This window comes from Scyliorhinus canicula, chromosome 10, assembly GCF_902713615.1.
Source record: "Scyliorhinus canicula chromosome 10, sScyCan1.1, whole genome shotgun sequence".
In the NCBI taxonomy this organism is placed as follows: domain Eukaryota; kingdom Metazoa; phylum Chordata; class Chondrichthyes; order Carcharhiniformes; family Scyliorhinidae; genus Scyliorhinus; species Scyliorhinus canicula.
Genome location: NC_052155.1, coordinates 179556134 through 179574896, shown reverse-complemented (window position 1 = coordinate 179574896; position 18763 = coordinate 179556134). Strand labels below are relative to the sequence as shown.

At 42.3% G+C, this 18763-nt stretch overlaps 1 protein-coding gene across 4 annotated transcripts in view; it reads right to left on the bottom strand.

The window, feature by feature from the left end:
* Positions 1–18763, bottom strand: part of LOC119972811 (solute carrier family 66 member 2) — a 42953-nt gene that overhangs the window by 8591 nt on the left and 15599 nt on the right. For 3 of the 4 annotated variants that reach the window (XM_038810239.1, XM_038810241.1, XM_038810240.1), the window contains exons 4-5: positions 15252–15296; positions 2630–2846 (exon numbers count right to left, since the gene is read on the bottom strand). In XM_038810239.1, the coding sequence (XP_038666167.1) occupies positions 2630–2846; positions 15252–15296 (262 nt within the window). The remainder of the gene's footprint in view (positions 1–2629; positions 2847–15251; positions 15297–18763) is intronic. The other variant, XM_038810242.1, reaches the window with a different exon arrangement.

Below are 18763 nucleotides of genomic sequence, written 5' to 3'. Positions count from 1 at the left end.
AATACTCTGGGGTGTGAAGGAGCAAGGGAAGTTGAATAGCTAAAGCAAAGCCACAAAAGGCAATCAAACAGGCCGAAGGAATGTACGACAATGCAAAAATGAGGAAGCGATGCTTCAGCGGTACCGAACTTTGATTAGACCCCACCTAGAGAACGATTTTCAGTTTTGGGTACAGAACCTGAGGAAAGGTGTATTGGCCCCGGAGTGGGTACAGCTCACATTCATCAGAACACCCGATCTTAAATCGTTAAATCACAGGGACAGGTTACATAAACTTGGTTTGTATTCCCTTCAATTTCGAAAGCTAATGAATAGTCGAACTGAAATGCTGAAAATGATAAAGGGACTTGATAGGGTGGATACAGAGGAATTATTTCCTCTGGCGAAGGAATAGGGGATATTTAAAGAAGATACTATTTGTAACTATCATTTGGTGTCTTCCATTTATAATTGGTACCCAACAAAAAAAAACTGTTGCATTTTATCACAGCGGTTGACACAGTCGCAACAGGAACTTTAAACTTCAGTAATTTCATATTTATCACAGTTTAATAACTTACTGGAGGCGAGGGGTGGGCAAGCAAGCAAGCGGAAGAGTATGTGAGTGGTTGAAAGAGCGAGAACACTGGCAAAAGCAAGCGCCAGGCCGAAACACTACGAAAAACAGAGACAAAGAGAGAGTGTGAGATCAGAAATCGTAGGCTGGGTCTACAAGTGTCGCCTGTATTTGAATGCTGCAAATGGTAGTTGATCGAATGTAGTTAGGAGGAATACAGGTCTAAAAGAAAATTGTTCTCTTGTTTCAGCATGTCTGCAAAAGGATTCTGAATGACACATTAATGTCTGACTCAATACCAGTTAGCAGTCAGAGGTCACCATGTTCAAGCAACAATCCTATGCTGACAGGTAACTTAGGAGAAGTGTTTCAGTTTGACATTTCGAGGGTAGTTAAATGGATAAATTGCCATAAATATGCAACTTATATTGAGCATTGTTCATTTACTAGATTAATTTAAATAAATCTGTCTGGTAGATGGATGGATTATCATCTGGCAGGCTGCAACTCAACGGATAAACGCACAAAGACAAAGAGATATGGTGTGGCAATCCATACCCTAATAAGTCAAAATGCAGCTGCTAAAATTCATGGTTTCATCTCAAGGTCTTACTGATTTACTTTGTATAGATTAAAACATACTGTGATTCATAAGCAGTGGAGGTCTGATCATGAAGTCTTCATTGACACTGAATCCAAGTAACATCTGATGAAAAATCCCAAAAGATAAACATAGTCTTGATTCACTTTGGAGTCAATTCAGACCTTAACACCCAATTTCACTCCAAAGTTCATCACTGCCGAGACCTGAAACAAGTGTTAACTTGTTCCATGGATGCATTGTGAAAAATACTCGCTGTATTCATTTTATGTTTCTAAACATATGGGGCGCAATTCTCCCAAGGGAACAAAGTTCCTAGCGAGCGTGTTTAGCCTCGTGTTTCCTGGCGCTTGCAGTGGCTATTCAACGCGATTTGTGTTGAATAAGGGGCCTTAAATGGCATACCGATCTCCGAGGCCCCCAAACAATCCCCGACCTCCCCCAAGCCCGAATGCACCATAGCAGCCCCCCCCCCCCCCCCCCCACCACCCACGCTGCCAACCCTGGCTCCTGAAAGGGTATCGCTCCAAAAGCCTCCCTACAGATAATCAAGATGTATCTTTGACTTTGTCTATATATATATATATATGTTTCTGGAACATACCTCTTCATTCACCTGAGGAAGGAGCAGTGCTCCGAAAGCCAGTGATTTGAATCAAACCTGTTGGACTTTAACTTGGTGTTGTAAGACTTCTTACAGATAATCAAGTAAGCTGTTCTGTTAACTTTATTTAGAAGTGGCATTTGAACTGTATGGGGTTGCTTTATTGGATTTAATAGCAGATGTAGATAGTAAATTCAAGTTTTTCCTTTTGTTTAACTGATAATTGTAAAGTTATTTCTTGGATGTTAATGTAGCTAATTCTGTGTTTAAATTAAAGCTTGTTTTAACATAAAAAATACCTATTGGTCAGAGTCATTACTCTTGTGGTGAAGTATCCTTTCCTAAATTTTACAAATTAAAAAAAAAAATGTTTGAGATTTTCGTCCAGTTTCCTAACAAATGTTGCCGTCTGGTCCTTTATCCTGATAATACTGTTATTAGCTAAAACTTTAAAGCCGCTTTGTTCTGTCGGTAGTATTCACATCATTGAGACTTGTGAATATTGTGCCTTCAAACCCCACTTGAATTATATAATCTAGGTTAACACTTGTATGCAGTACTGAGGGAGTGCTGCATTGTTAGAGATGCCATCTTCCACATGAGACAGTAAATTGAGGTCCTGTCTGCTGGTGAGGTGGATGCAAAAGGGGAAGTGGGAATTATTTTGGTGTCCTGTCCCCAATACTGACCACCCAACAAGCACCGTTAAAAGCAGAAATGGTCATTCGTAGCTGTTTGTCGAGTTGCCATGAGGAAACTGGCATTAGCTTATAGTAACTGCACTAAAAAGAGCAACGAACCAGATGAGGTCATAAGTACACATTTTCCTCCACAAGATCTTAATACAGCACTACATGGGCCCTCTTACCTCATGCCATCTGTTGATTTGTTCTCGTAATTGCGATATAGTTGCGGTGTGCCAAGCATTGCCTCGGTGAAGACAGCAAAGAAGCCAAGTGTTTCCACAAAGAGTGAAGAATCAATAAGGAGGTAGGTTATATATGCAGCAACAATAGTGAAAGCCAATACACACTGTATGTAATCAATAAATCTGCTCCATAGCCAGAAGTACTGCAGATCGAAGTCTAAAAACAGAAACAAAATATTAAGAAAAGTATCCAGACAAATTATTTGAATTTTATGAGTGATAAATTATCATTTTTAATTTATGATCATACAACACATTTATCACAGGCCCATTATTAACAAGACAGTTAAATGCACCAGGATTTCAAATAGGCACCACACTTTATTTTTCCTACTTACTCAATTACCAATGTCTCTGCGACTAAGTCAAGTATTTCCCTGCTCCTTATTTTTCCTCCTCCTACAAATTAGTATGCAGGTGGCTAAAAGCGGTATCAATTTGTCAGCTTCTCTAAAGGGAAATCAGTCGCAAATCTGGGTACTATTCGACGACATTGAAATAGGAAGTCTTCTCGTCAAACGGAATTTGCACCTCTCCACAACATCTTGCAGTAAACGGCATTTTTTTTTACCTTGAAACGACGACCTAAACTGCATCACATAAGCGCAAACTGGCAATAATTCATGCCGAGTCAAAGGAAGAGATGTTAAAATGGTTGACAGAAAGCAAAGCTCTTAAAAGAAGAAGGGGTTGTTGGGGAGGGAAATTCAGAGAATAAATGGCTGACGGAAAGCCACCAATAGAGATGGCTGATGTACAAGAAGCCAAATTTAGAAGAATGGAAAAAGTATTGTAACCTCCTGTTTCCATCTTCAGAACTGATATCTCCGAACTAAGTTCTACCTGCAAACTTGGATATATACCTTTCCAATTCTTCGTCCAAGTCATGAATGTATCTGGTGAAAGGCTGACGACTAAGTAGAGTTCCCTGAAGAACACTTCTCACATCCTGCCAATCCAAGGTCATTGTCCTTTAATTTGTCTCTTATCTTTTAGCTTGGTTCTGCTTCTTACCTCCCAGATGTGTGATGTATTGGTAACTGATTACCTCCCATCATGTTTTCTTTCATTATTTCTCATACTCTGGTGTGAAATCTCATCAAATAGCTTCTGCAAATCTATCATCCACAGGCCCTTCTCTATTCACCAATTCCCCCAAAGGATTCGACTGGATTAGTCAGACACAATCTGACCCATACTTATCATCTCATATCTGTCCAAGTGCTCGCTCAATCTTTCTCGGATGATTGACTCTCATAGCTACCCACGACCAGCATTAAACTGACAGGTCTGTAGTTACTTGGTTTCTTCTTTCCTCCTTTCTTAAATAATAGTGCCATTTGCAATTTTCTAATCCAGAAGCACAATTCCTGAACCGGGAGGGGATAATTCTGACTCATACATTTGCTATTTCCTTACTTTTAATACCTAGGAGTGAAGACCAGCAGTTATTAAGTGTCATTACTTTCCCCACCAGCATATTTTACTTCTATTAAATCAAAGTTCCACCATTCCACATTTAATCTTCTTGTACCACTCGTATTTTGTCCTCTTTACCTACTGTGAAGGTGGATACAAAGTACTTATTTCTCCAGTCTGCCATTCCTTTTGTCAATTACATTCTCACACACATCTGGTTCAACGGGCTCACGTTCCATTTACCGCGCTCACAATATATTTATAAATGCTTTTTCTCTTAACTTTGACTTCCCCTGCAATCTCCACCCCCCCACCACACCCCCCAACCCTGCTCCCGGAATGTTCTCGGCATCTCATTAGTTTCTTTAGATCCCTGTTCCCTTACTTATTAATTGACTGGAATTCTCCTTGTCCTTTCATTTGTCTCTTATCTTTTAGCTTGACGCTTAATGCTTGCTTTCTGTATCATTATAGTCTTAGGCATCAAACCATTCCTACAAAAAGAGAATAGACACAATTTGAGATGGTTGACTGTTTGAATTTTCCCCCGAATGATTGGAACTGTAGAAGGGTCATTTGGACCCGAAACGTTAACTCTGCTTCTCTCTCCACAGATGCTGCCAGAGCTGCTGCGCTTATCCAGCATTTTCTCTTCTTGTTTCAGGTTTAGGAAACAACCATGGGTTGGCATGTGGCCCATGCGGCACAATCATGCCTCTGACTTAATTTCCAATTTGAAATCACGGTCGGGAAAGCGAAACTTCATCTCCCACACATCACATCTTTCACTCTTGCAGGCCCAGGAAACCCCCCCCCCCCCCCCCCCCCCCCCCCCGCTGTACCCTGACAACAAAGAAACTGAGATTACAAAGGGTAGAATGTAACTATGTGTGACACTGCACTGTCACTTTATACAGCAAGATCACTTCTCCACATGCAGAAATTCATGAGAAGATGGGGAGAACTGGGAGCATTGTTGGTCATTCAGCACATTAGCTTTGTTGGCCGATCTGATTGTGGCCTTAACTACGGGTTGGCCCGTACATTTAACCAACTTGCCAGTCAAACGTCTGTCTCTTATTTGGCCTTGAATCTATACAGTGACCTGGCCTCTACTGCCCTCTATGGAAGAGAAATCCAAAACCTAACAACTATGCAAGGTAATCCCTTGTCATCTGTGACTTAAATGGGAGACCCCCCCTTATATGAAACTGCGCCCCCACGAGGGGAACCGTCCTCTCAGCATCCACCTGTCAATCCTCCTCAGAATCTAATGCGTTTCCATAAGATCAACTCTCATTCTTCTGAACTTCAATGAGTATAACCTGCTTAAGCTTTCCTCATAAAATAACCTCTTTATCCCAGGATTCAATCGTGTGAACCTTCTCTAAACTACTCCCATTGCAAGTAAATCCCTCCTTAAGTAAGCAGAACCAAACTGTGTGCAGGTTCTGTATCGCCATGGCCATAAAACTGTAGGAAGACATCCCTAATTTTATATTCTATTCCCCTTGCAATAAAGGCCAATGTCCCTTTTTAAAAAATGATTTTAGAGTACCCAATTCTTTCTTTTTTCCACTTAAGGGGCAATTTAGTGTGGCCAATTCACCTACCCTGCACATCTTTGGGTTGTGGAAATGAGACCCACGCAGACACGGGGAGAATGTGCAAACTCCACACGGACAGTGACCCGAGGCCGGGATCGAACCCAGGTGATCGGCTCAGTGAGGCAGCAGTGCTAACCACCTCGCCACCGTGCTGACCACTCATTTGCCTTCCCGATTGCTTGCTGTACCTGCATGCTGACATTTTGTGATTCATGTACAAGAACACTCAGGTCCCTCTGTCCTGCAGCATTCTGATGTCGCCTTCTGCTTAAATGGACTTCTGCTTTACTACTCTTCTTGCCAAGTGGACTACCTCATACTTTCCCACATCATACCCCATCTACCAATTTTTTTTGTTGTTCACTTAACCTATCTAAACCTCTTCACAGACTCTTTAGATACTCCTCACAACTTGCTACCAATCAGCAAACTAGGCTACAATAGAGTCTGTCCCTTCATCAAGTCATCAATAGATTGTCAATAGTTAAGGCTGCAGCACTGATCCCAGTGGCACTCCACCAGTTAGTCTGCCAACTTGAAAATGCCCAATTATCCCGACTCTGGTTCTTGCCGCTTAGCCAATCTTCAATCTAATCTAATGTATCAAATGCCTTTTAGAAATCCAAATGCACAACATCTACAGGTTCCCCTTTATCCACTCTGCTTGTTACATCCACAAAGAACTCTAATAAACACAATTTCCCTTTCACAACACCCTGGTGACTACCTGATTGACTGAGATGTGGTGCAGTATCTCAAATCCAGCTGTCCAAAAAACGAAGATGTCTGAAAACTAGGCATTTTTGGAATGTGCCATATCAATTTTAATTTGGGAAAATAAAAAACTTTACCTGAACAATTTGGCTAGGTGCTGCATTGGCGCAGTGTGGCACCGGACTAAACATCCCCTTTGCTGTTTTCGCTGCGGTCTATCGCCGAACACTGATTGACCCCTGACCCCACCCGACCTGACTTGTCCTGCCCATGGCCAAGCCTGAAATCCAGCACGGCCTCCGAGCCGAGGCTGCCAGTTTTGAGACACTGTACCTGTGCCTCCTTAATAGTGGATTGTAGAACTTCTCTAGTGACATATGTTAGATTAATGGACCGACAGTTTCTTGCTTTCTGTCTCTATTCTTTCTTGAATAGTGGTGTTACATTTGTGAATTCCCAATCTTCTGGGACTTTTCCAGAATCTAGGGAATTTTGGAAGATTACAACCAATGCATCCATCATAGAACCAAGCAAGACAAGGAAACAGGCAAAACTGGTGCAACGTTTTAAACTGGCAAACATATGACTCACTTGGAGGAGTCCACGCTGAAAGATCATTAAAAGCTCTCAGGCAATGAGAGTAGGTGAAGAGGCACAGCTCCAAGATATGATCACCGGTATTCAGTTTTCATTATTACGTACTCACATTCACACAACCAGCCCATACAGTTAGTACCTTATAACATGAGCTCTACTGGAAGATATTGTTGAGGAAATCAGCTGCATCTCATAAATCACTTTTCTGTAATCGTAGGAACTGCTATTTGATGCACATTCCTGCTCTGGTATGCTTAACATCCCTCTCGTTAATCTTTTCAAGCACCCACACAGCAAAACATGCATTGGAGGATGCAGTCAGTGAGTTATCGGAGACGTCTACGATGATTGTGATATCAGTGATTCATGTGATGCGGGCGATAGGTGATTTGGTCGGGTCTACAGGTGCGAGCCTCAAAAAATGAAGCAGCACAAATATCAAATCCGTAAGCGAACTGGATTGCACCCAATTGTGCCAAATCTATGGAGCAGCATCATAGCAGATATCCTTGCACTAGATGGCACAGCTTTACAATGGTCACCCTGCTAACCTATAGTTTGAGTCTATTACTTATGCTGATCACCAGGTAGGTCATTGTGACAGGTTTTACAGCACAAAAAGAGGCCCTTCGGCCCATCATGTCATCGCCAGCCATCAAGCACCAATCTATTTTAATCCCATTTTCCAGCACTTAGTCCATAGCCTTGTATGCTATGGTGTTTCAGGTGCTGAACTAAATGCTTCTTAAAAGATGTGAGGGCTCCCGCCTCTACTGTCTTTTCAAGCAGTGAGTTCCAGATTCCCACCACCCTCTGGGTGAAAAGGTATTTCCTCAAATCCCCTCGAAACTTCCTAATCCTTACCGTAAATTTACACCCTGCGGTTATTGACCCCTCCACTAAGGGGAAACGTTTATTCTTCTCTGTGCCCCCATAATTTTGTACACCTTGATCAGTTCCCCCCTCAGCCTTTTCTGCTCTAAAGAAAACAACCTCTGCCTAACCAGCCTCCCTTCATAGCTGAAACGCTTCAGCCCAGGCAACATCCTGGTGAATCTCCTCTGCACCCTCTCTAGTGCACCCGCATGCTTCCTATAATGTGGTGACGAGAACTGCAGGCAGTACTCTAGCTGTGGCCTAACGAGTGATCCACAGTCTGAAGGTTTTATTGGTGGCATCAAAGCAGGTAGCAGTTTGGAGGCTTCTGATCTTCTCATCATGAATTCTGGCATCTTGCATCACAAAAAGAATCTAAATGTGGTGGCGTGCTTCGAAAGTTTTTCTTTTTATCAACTTAGAATACCCAATTACTTTTTTTCCAATTAAGGGCAGCATGGTAGCATTATGGATAGCACAAATGCTTCACAGCTCCAGGGTCCCAGGTTCGATTCCGGCTTGGGTCACTGTCCATGCGGAGTCTGCACATCCTCCCCGTGTGTACGTGGGTTTCCTCCGGGTGCCCCGGTTTCCTCCCACAGTCCAAAGATGTGCAGGTTAGGTGGATTGGCCATGATAAATTGCCCTTAGTGTCCAAAATTGCCCTTAGTGTTGGGTGGGGTTACTGGGTTATGGGGATAGGTTGGACGTGTTCACCTTGGGTAGGGTGCTCTTTCCAAGAGCCGGTGCAGACTCGATGGGCCGAATGGCCTCCTTCTGCACTGTAAATTCTATGATAATCTATGATGTAGCGTGGCCAATCCACCTACCCTGCACATCTTTGGGATTGTGGGGGCGAAACCCACGCAACTTCTAAAGTCTTTTAAGAACCTCACCACAATGCAGAACTCATGGAAAGAATTTCTGCACTCTGTTTCTGTGATACTAACAATTATTCTGCCGCTTCTCCTGACAATGGAAAAAGATCCATTGTGGTCCAATTCATAAAATACCATTCGGGATTTGATGAAAAAAATTACACTCATACTCAACAGCTGCCAAATAAATTTAAAGATACATTAAATGTTGCAAGGTAGAAAACTGCATGAAGCATTAGCAAAATAAAATGTTTCCTCCCGTCTATTAAATGGGGTGAGATTTAAACAGCTTTCCTCCAACTCCTGGCGTTTGTCAGCGGAATTTCCGTTTAGTGGGATTTATGTTCAAACAGCAGCCAGAACACCAAAGCAACTGCGCTCTCCTTGCCACACTATGTTTAATTAGGCTTTCAATAAAAAACAAGAGTGAGGGAATTGTGCAGATGCACGAGCCAAGAAGAATTACCACATTGTCATTTTCAACTGGGATCCAGGTGAAGCGACAAAACACCCTGTTTGATGCTGGTGGTCTGCTGGTCCGAAAAGAAAAAAAATCAACTGTAACAAATGGAAACTTCAGGGTGGCACAGCGACGCAGTGGTTAGCACTGATGCCTCGCACCACCGAGGACCCAATGTTCGACCCCGGCTCCCTGTCCGTGTGGGGGTTAGTACATTCTCCCCGTGCCTGCGTGGGTCCCACCCCCACAACCACAAAAAAGTATGCAGGGTAGGTGGATTGACCCTTAATTGGGAAAAGAAAATAATTGGGTACTCTAAATTTATATTTAAAAAATCAAATGGAAACTTCACTACATTACTGTTCATTCCTCTTCTAAATAATTCATTCTTTTGCAGTTCAAGCTCTGTACAGTTTATTGCTTCCAATCAAATACAACCCCCAATATCTCAAAATGGAGTGAAATAGAGCCAAGGAACTCCCAGATTTGACCCTGCTCTGTGCTGAGTTAGTGAACCTAAGTCGCAATTAAGCTGCCCAATGTCTTCCAGCTGGAGACTAGGACGTTAAACTGGGATTCGGGCTCCATATTACTATTCATTATTCTGCATGTATAAATGTCGGACAGCAAGGAAGAGTCCGATACGCTTGGTCAAACAGGCTACCGACGGTTGAGTTGCTGGCACGAATGATAATTTAGGAAAGAAAATACATTTGTAATGTACAGTGAACATATCATTAAGTTTGATGTTGCTGCTTTATCGGCTTCTTTTATTGCTAGAGGTAGAAAAAGATGCAGCTGCTCCTGAATCTGTGAAGGCTATTAAAATGTATTATGCATGTTTGGTGTGTATGCTTCGACATGTCTGAATTCTTTATTAATCCACTATATTGAAATGCACAAACCCCGATTGCTGATTCAGCTTCAAGTCTGTTTATAAGATGCAGCAGTTATCATCAAAAGTGGAGGGGGAAAAAAACCTGACGGCTAAATTAACAGATACAAAATGGCTATACAACTATGCCGAGTTACTTAGCTTTTTATGCAACATTTAGGGTTGGTTTTTCCCCAATGCTGGCTCGCTTCGTGACTAACCAATGTTGCGGCGGGTCCTCAAGCCGCCTCGCTTGTTCATGCACAGGAACCAACTCCTGTTTCCGGCATGGGGACTGGGTGACTCTCGGTCCTGCAGTGCTTCCCGTCTGCCATTTTTGGGACCTTCAGAGGCCACCTAGTGCTTGAAAAGCGGATGCTGCACAGGCTCAATTTAACCATCGTGGTCTGTACTCATAATCCAGCCTGTGGCTTCTTTTAAAACCATCTTAACAGTTTTGCTAGAATTAGGGAGGGCGCTAATTGAACTTCCAGTGAAGTCTATTCACCAGTCTGGCAATGACTCGGTTCTGCCTGTGTAGTTACATGGCAAATCTCCAGTAGCTGGTAACAACACTAATTTCTCGATAGATTTTATATTAAAAAGTTATTAGAGCATTTGAAAGTTTCCCTAGCTCAATTTCCTCCCTAGGCTCTGCAGTTGGATGCTATCCATGCTGCAATATGGTTGAGGTGCAAGGAAGGCGAATACACAGAACTGCAAAAGGCCCATGACTGAACAGTCTTACCAAGAGTCTATGTACGTTTGGTAAGCATTGGCACTTCAGGCTTTGGGCAGTTTTAAGTCAAAACTTGAAAAAGACCTAAAATGGTTAAAGCATTGTTCCAAACAATATTGCACATATGTTTTGAAAAATTAGCCAAAATCGCGACAAATCAGGTCTTTATTACACATCCTGCTTAAATAAAAGTAACTATTTAGATTTATAGCAATCACTATCAAATGCTGACCCCTACAGGGCCAGGGCTGTATTACATTCTTTTTACTAAATATTCCATTATTTACAGCAGAATGATGGTTCAGGGATTCCCATTCATTATTATAATTTTTCATTGATCTAGATAAGAGAGAGGTGTATTTCTGCAAAATATTTTTTGTGCCAAGAAACACCCACGTGTTTGAAAGCCTTTGATTTTGTAGCCCAATATTAAATCATTTTATAAGTTACGACTACCGTGATCATGTTTTAAATATATGTTTTTATATATTGTGCTGCATAATCTGCCATTATTTGAGAAAGTAATCTTGTGCTGTTTGATGGTATGAATCAGACACAGGATGAAGGCATCATGTAACTACGCATACCTATGGAAAGTACAATTTAAGTTAAATATGTTTGTTATGTTGACCTCTTGAATTGTCTTTGAGTTTCAATGTTTTGTAACCTCTACAAAAGAAGCCTTGTTTAACAAGGGATCATTTAAACCAAAGCAAACCTTCTTGCCCAGCTCGAGGACCAGCTCAAGGAAGGCTTCAGAACTAGAGGAAGACAAAGGAAGTGCTTCAAAGACACCCTGGAGGCTTACTTCAAGAAATGCAACATAAACGTCAACACCTAGGAGACCCTTGGTCAGATAAAATCAACGTGGAGTAACCTCCTGACTGAAGGGACACAACAAATAGTTTGAGAACACCTGACGGCAAGAGGAGGCCAGGAAAAGGAGCCTGAGAAAGGAATACCAGCGATCTAGAGTCCAAGGACCGATCCCACCTCCCGGAGACACCTGCCAATGTGCAGTCGAAGATGGGGCTCTTGGATCAGGCTCATCAGCCACACAAGGACCCACAGAACCTGTCACCACTAACACGGAGTTTCTTAGGAGGAGAATCATACTCGATAGCGGGTGATGGCCGAAGAAAAAGAATTTAACCCCTCGTTTAATCCCAGTAAATAAGAACCTGGGCTGACACGCCACTGCAGGGCTGAGGGAGTACTGCACTGTCAGAGGTGTCATCCTTCAGAGGAGACATTCAATGGTGGCCCTGTCTACTCTTAGGTAGACACAAAAGATCCCATGACACCATATCAAAGAGTAGGGCCCATATGTATCCTTCAAAAAACATTACTAAATTAACTTATCATTATCGCAGTGCCGTTTGTGAGAGCTTGCTTTGCGCTAACTGGTTGCCTCTAGCCCTACATTACAATTACTATGACTCACTCTCCTTTCCTCAGAAAATTAAACGGGTTGAGTACATACAATCAAAATCATTCCACCAACATACAAAGCACATTTGATCCATTCCTCACAATCCTAAAGCAGACAAGTTTTTTTTTTGAGGGTCTCAATGTTTGCCAATAGGCCGCAAGGTGGAAATCTTATCCTGGGAAACACTGCTTGTCGAGAAGATGATCAATTTTCAAAATGCATTTTCCAACTAATTACAAGCGCTACACTAAGAAATTCCTGCTGAATCTAAGTATAGATCCATAGTCTAAAGAGAAAATACTGGAAAATCTCAGCAGGTCTGGCAGCATCTGTAAGGAGAGAAGAGAGCTAATGTTACGAGTCCAGATGACCCTTTGACAAAGGGTCATCTGGACTCGAACCGTTAGCTCTTTTCTCTCCTTACAGATGACCCTTTGTCAAAGCTTTGACAAAGGGTCATCTGGACTCGAACCGTTAGCTCTTTTCTCTCCTTACAGATGCTGCTGGACCTGCTGAGATTTTTCAGCATTTTCTCTTTGGTTTCAGATTCCAGCATCCGCAGTAATTTGCTTTTATGGGTCCATAGGCGCCGAACCTCCCACTTCTAAATTCTAGCAGTAAACAGGGGTTTCAAACAAAAAAAAATGTAATTATTTTACAATTACCGCAGAACAGAACACTGCAAGAAGCAACAAATTAGGATCGAACAATACGAAATAAGCTTTCACAGAACTCCTGGTGGTATTACCAACAGCAAATTTATCCTGGCTGCAAAAAAAGGGTTCTGCACACAAACTGTAAAAAGAGTCAGATGTTTTATTACCTGGAATATCGCAGGACAATTATTGCGTACCTGTTCGTTTAAAGTGCACATTTTCAAATTGGAGTCCCCAATTCTATCAGCATCATCACAGAGCCACAGGGGCTCTCACATCAGTGAATTTCCCCACTTGTTGGCTTACTAACGTGCTGTTTCTGTTGCTGTACACCAATGAGAAACATTGTGCAACAGTATCATTGTTTTGCTTCAGAACGTCAAGAGGGTCCATGAAATTGGGTCAGCACTTGCAAGGTTTCAGCGTAGTTGGTTTCAATAACTCGTTCGGAGAAGGCAGGTTCGATGTTAAAAGGCTCGATGTTAAGCAATTTAAAAAACCATCAGTGCAGCGCTCCCCATACCCTTTATTGAATACGGCCAGGATTATATACTTGGTGCATGGTTTCAACAAGCAGCCTTTCACACTACACTACCCAACTCTGCATTCAACCTGAAAATCTTGAATAAGTTCATGTAAAGACTTCCATTGACTCACTTCATCCGAACTAGATTCATTGGAATGAATTGGGTTTTCCCACTGCAACACATGATCGATTTCAAAAACAAAGAAAAAGCACAGATGTAAACCTTATGCAAGGATTGCAGCACCACCAACGTAGCAGGGTCAATGCAACTCTACTGTATCAAAACACTCGGAATGGTTAACGGATTGGAACATCACAAAAAGAGTCTTGCTACTGGCTTTCTCCCAATTTGTCACATTCTCAGTAGTAAATGAGCTCCTGTAGGTAACAAGCGAAAATGACGCAACACAGATTTTAGTTGAAGGACAGGGGTAAGATGTCCCAAGATGTAACAAGTAAAGCTCCAAGAATTATTGAATTAATAAGGATCAGTAGGAGGTGGCGTGGTCACAGCATCAGCCAAGACAAACAAATGTCAGCAGGTTTTTCCAAAACATCTTATCCAAATATTGGCCTTTGGAGGACAATCTGAAACACCAAGAACAGACCTATGGTGTACACTGGCTTGCATCTCTTATCTACTGAGTTTGGTGAACTCTTCAATAATTCCTAAGGTCTTTCATAATGGTTACAATATTGGAAATTTATGCAGTCTTCAAAGTTGTGGTTTTAAGTTTTTCTTTTAAGAAAAGACTACAAATTATGCTGCTGCTATCAATATTGAGCATGCATATGCAGTTAATTTGCTGCCTCAATCAACATACTGCAAACCGGTTAACAGCTCCAAGAAAATAACATGGCGATTTAATTCTGCCATATTAAGCATTCAAACACTCATTTCGAGACTTTGGTCATTTTTCCGCCAATTAATGTGTTATTCTCCAACAATTTGCAGACCTTTTCAGGGAGTCGATTTATTTAGAAGGGTTGGTAACTTGTGCCCGCTGATGAATTCCCACGCTTAGCCAGGCCAACGTGGATTGGCACTGACAGAGGCCATATGCTGCCCGCAGGGAAGAAACAAAAGTCGCTCAAGCGCTTCTTAAACCGAAAGCTCCTTCACCTGTTTACGACAGAGATTGCTCGCTGAACAATGTTAAAAGTTGCCGTTCTTTGCAGCCGGACCTGTAAATGTTTAATTAAAAAGAGCTCTCAAATAAATAATCATAACTGGACGATTAAGTCTGCATATCGTACACTATACACTTGGCCTGTGAAGTGTTCTAAATTGATATTAACACTCAGATTGATGCAATTAAGTTTAGCACTACCTCTTCAACACTCATCAGTTTCAGCTGAGACTGTTTGGGGGTATATATAATATATATATATATATTTTAAAATCAGAATAAAAAAAAAACAAATGTCTCTATGAATCAAGTCCTTGGAATGCGCAAACCTTTCACATAGAACAGAGGAAGAGGAATTATGTTGTGCAACTTCATTCTCAATATTCCCCTCTCAGCATATTCAAGGCCTTGAACATTCAGAACAAACGAACCGCACCCATTTCATTTAAATTTCTGCACACGCCGTTCCCCCCCCCCCCCCCCCCCCCCCCCCAGCCCTTCTAATGAAAGGGGGCTGCGCACACCAAGTCTTTCTACACCAAAAAAATTCATGCATTCGACAGCAAACAAAATTGGGGGGAAAAAGCGTAGGCTCAGGTAAACGTTGTGGGGTAAAGCTCGGGATATGTACATGCTACATGGGTGTATACATACCCAGAAAGAACTTCCTAGGTGTTTTGATTTCTTCATCTTTACTGTCTATTAACACAGACCAAAAGCCAGAAAGAAGAAAAGCAAGTTGATTTTGATTCAACCCAGTAATTTTCAGCAACCATTGCGCACTGGTACATTTACTGGGGCAGCAGAGAGGTTAATAAAGAATTCAAGCAAGTTAATAATGTTTAACCCATGCTTTAATCCATTCACACCCAAGACCAGAGTTAATTATTTCCTCCTTTAAATCTGTAATTGCCTTTCGTTGCCCAACCCTTCAAATTATGGATCTTAAATGATCTCATTATCTGAAAATTGAAGATACAGCAATTTAAAGATAAGTACACAACGGGTGTAGGACCAGCATGAAGCAAATACATTAAATTATACTTCAATTTATTTTCTTAACAAATATTTTAGCAAGAGCATGAAATAGCACTGTACATGGGACATTAAGCTCAAAGATCTGTGATAGCAGCAGCCTAAATTCAGACCACTTCCAGGTTGACCAGATTTAGATGTGCGTGTTTTATTTTTTTAAGATCTATGGTCTAGCTGGGGTGAAGAACATACCGTATTTTCTCATTTCAGGGAAAACGTCCAACGGGATTCACTCGCCGAATTCAGCGGGTACATGACATCCAGCCTTTAACGGCCAGTGGTGACTGCGGAATGTACCCTGAGACATTAAAGACTCTCGCCCCAAGATCTACCTGGCTGATTCAACTGGTAATTGGCCATAAAGTGATACTGAGCCATACAGAACATGGCAGCCTGGATTGAGCTAACTGATCACATGCAGCTGAGCTCTGGGATGCCACAAACAGGCTAAGCACTCTCTAGTTGGGAAGGTGGACAGAACAGCATTCACAGAAGGGGCCTTTTGATCCTGATTACCATTTGACCATACCCGTGTGCAAGTGTACATATTGGCATCTGGTAAGAACAAGATCAGACGAGGTGTTGATATTCCCAATAGTGAGGACGGCACAGTGGTTAGCACAGCTGCCTCACAGCACCAGGGAACAGGGTTCGATTCCGACTTTAGGCGCCTATCTGTGTGGAGTTTGCACCGGGTGCTCCGGTTTCCTCCCACAGTCCAAAGATTTGCAGGCTAGGTAGGTTGGTAATGTTAAACTGCCCCTAGGTGGGGTGATGTGGATAGGGTGGGGTTTGGGCTTAGGTGGGGTGCTTTTTCAGAGGGTCGGTACAGACCTGAAGGGCAGAATGGCCTCCTTCTGCACTGTAGGGGTTCTATGAAAACCTAAAGAGGCTCATCACCTAGATGCAAATGAGATACTCTTAGGTGAAGTACCAGAGCACACCCATTATAACAGGAAAGCATACTACACCGTCCAAAGTCAAAATATTGTGGGTAAAACGTTATTATTTAATTTAGATCTCTTTACTCTCTTTTGGTTTTACACCATTTTCTGTAATAGGCAAAACACTTGTCGAGATCAAACGTACCCAATAAATATATCATGTTCTAAATCAAAACTAATTCAACGTCGGGCAGCACGGTGGTGCAGTGGCAGCACTGCAGTCTCACGCCGCCGAGGTCCCAGGTTCGATCCCGGCTCTGGGTCACTGTCCGTGTGGAGTTTGCACATTCTCCCTGTGTTTGCGTGGGTGTCGCCCCCTACAACCCAAAGATGTGCAGGGGAGGTGGATTGGCCACGCTAAATTGCCTCTTAATTGGAAAAATTTAATTGGGTACTCTTAAATTTATTTTTTAAAAACTAATTCAACGCAAGTCTAATTTTATAGGAAAACTTACCTGCCTGTTGTCTCTGAACTGAGATTGATGTGACTGCAATGCTCAACACTCAGCTCCCCGGTCCCAACAGTTCGTTAATTTGTGCTGTTTTTATAAGCCAGGTACTGAATTTTCCAGATGTTTATGTGCACTGGATAAAATTAAATTCGAGGAACTAGATCTGATGCTGCAGAACTGTAGGGTGGTATATGAGGCGCAGTGGTTAGTACTGCTGCCTCACGGCGCCGAGGGCTGGCGGATTGCCAAATTGCCCCTTAATTTATAAAAGAAATTTATAAAAGAATTATTACTGTCCTTCACATCTTGAACCAAAATGTGCTCGAGTCTTGGGGCAAATCACGCCCTGGGAAACCATTGCTATTCAGTTAGGCACAGCACAATGGACAACTGGTCTGAAGGGCAGCATGATTTACCTTTTATCCAGAATCACTATTACAGGTCAGATTTTACTGCTGCCCGCCATTTCATGCTGCACTCCTCAAATAGGGAAAGACAAGGACAAGGATGCAGGACACAAACCAAGACGAGTGACACCTTATAGCAATGCTCGACATAATCTTTTTTAATTGTAGGATGTATATTTTGTGCAATGCTCTCTGGCATTTTGAGTATTAAAAATTGGCAAGTCATGTTGCAGCTGTATAGAACCATAGTTAGGCCACACTTGGGAATATAGTGTTCAATTCTGGTCGCCACACTACCAGAAGGATGTGGAGGCTTTAGAGAGGGTGGCAGGAGATTTACCAGGATGTTGCCTGGTATGGAGGGCATTAGCTATGAGGAGAGGTTGAATAAACTCGGTTTGTTCTCACTGGAACAACAGATGTTGAGGTGGACCTGATGGAGGTCTACAAAATTATGAGGGGCATAGACAGAGTGGACAGTCAGAGGCTTTTTCCCAGGGTAGAGGGGTCAATTACTAGGGGGCATAGGTTTAAGGTGTGAGGATCAAGGTTTAGAGGTGGATAAGGCAAGTTTTTTTTTTTACACAGAGGGTAGTGGGTGGCTGGAACCTGTTGCCGGAGGAGATGGTGGAAGCAGGGACGATAGTGACGTTGAAGGGGCATCTTGACAAATACATGCATAGGATGGGAATAGAGAGATATGGACCCCGGAAGTGTGGAAGATTTTAGTTTAGATGGGCAGCATGGTCGGCACAGGCTTGGAGGGCCGGCGGGCCTGTTCCTGTGCGGTACTTTTCTTTGTTCTTTTTATTAATTTATGGTACTACATGTTTTGTTTTAATTTAAAACTTTCCAGAACGTGACACCCTCCTGTCAGGGCTGCCAGCTTCGCAGTACTTAAAGCAACACACAAACTTGTCTTTTGTAGTTTTTTAAATATTCATTCATGTGGGTGTCCATATTTCCTAATTGAATGGTTTGCTGAGCCATTTCAGAGGCCAGTTAAGAGTCAACTATGTTTGGTGTCGATCTGGAGTCAGAGTTCCTTCCCTAAAGGACTTCAATGAACCAGATTTTTTTTAAATGACAAACGACAATGGCTTCATGGACATTAAATTGCGGATTTCTATTGGATTCAAATTTCCCCATTTACCGTGGTGGGATTCGAATCCAGGTCTCCGGGTTACTGGTTCACTGCCTCTCCACTGTTTAGCGTCAAGTGTCGCCATTTCCCTCCTTCTCCTCCCCAACTCCACTGCCAATATCTCACTGGAATACTGAGCTTTAGAAATGCTGAAAAGCTGACAAAATATTTAGCAGGAGCCAAG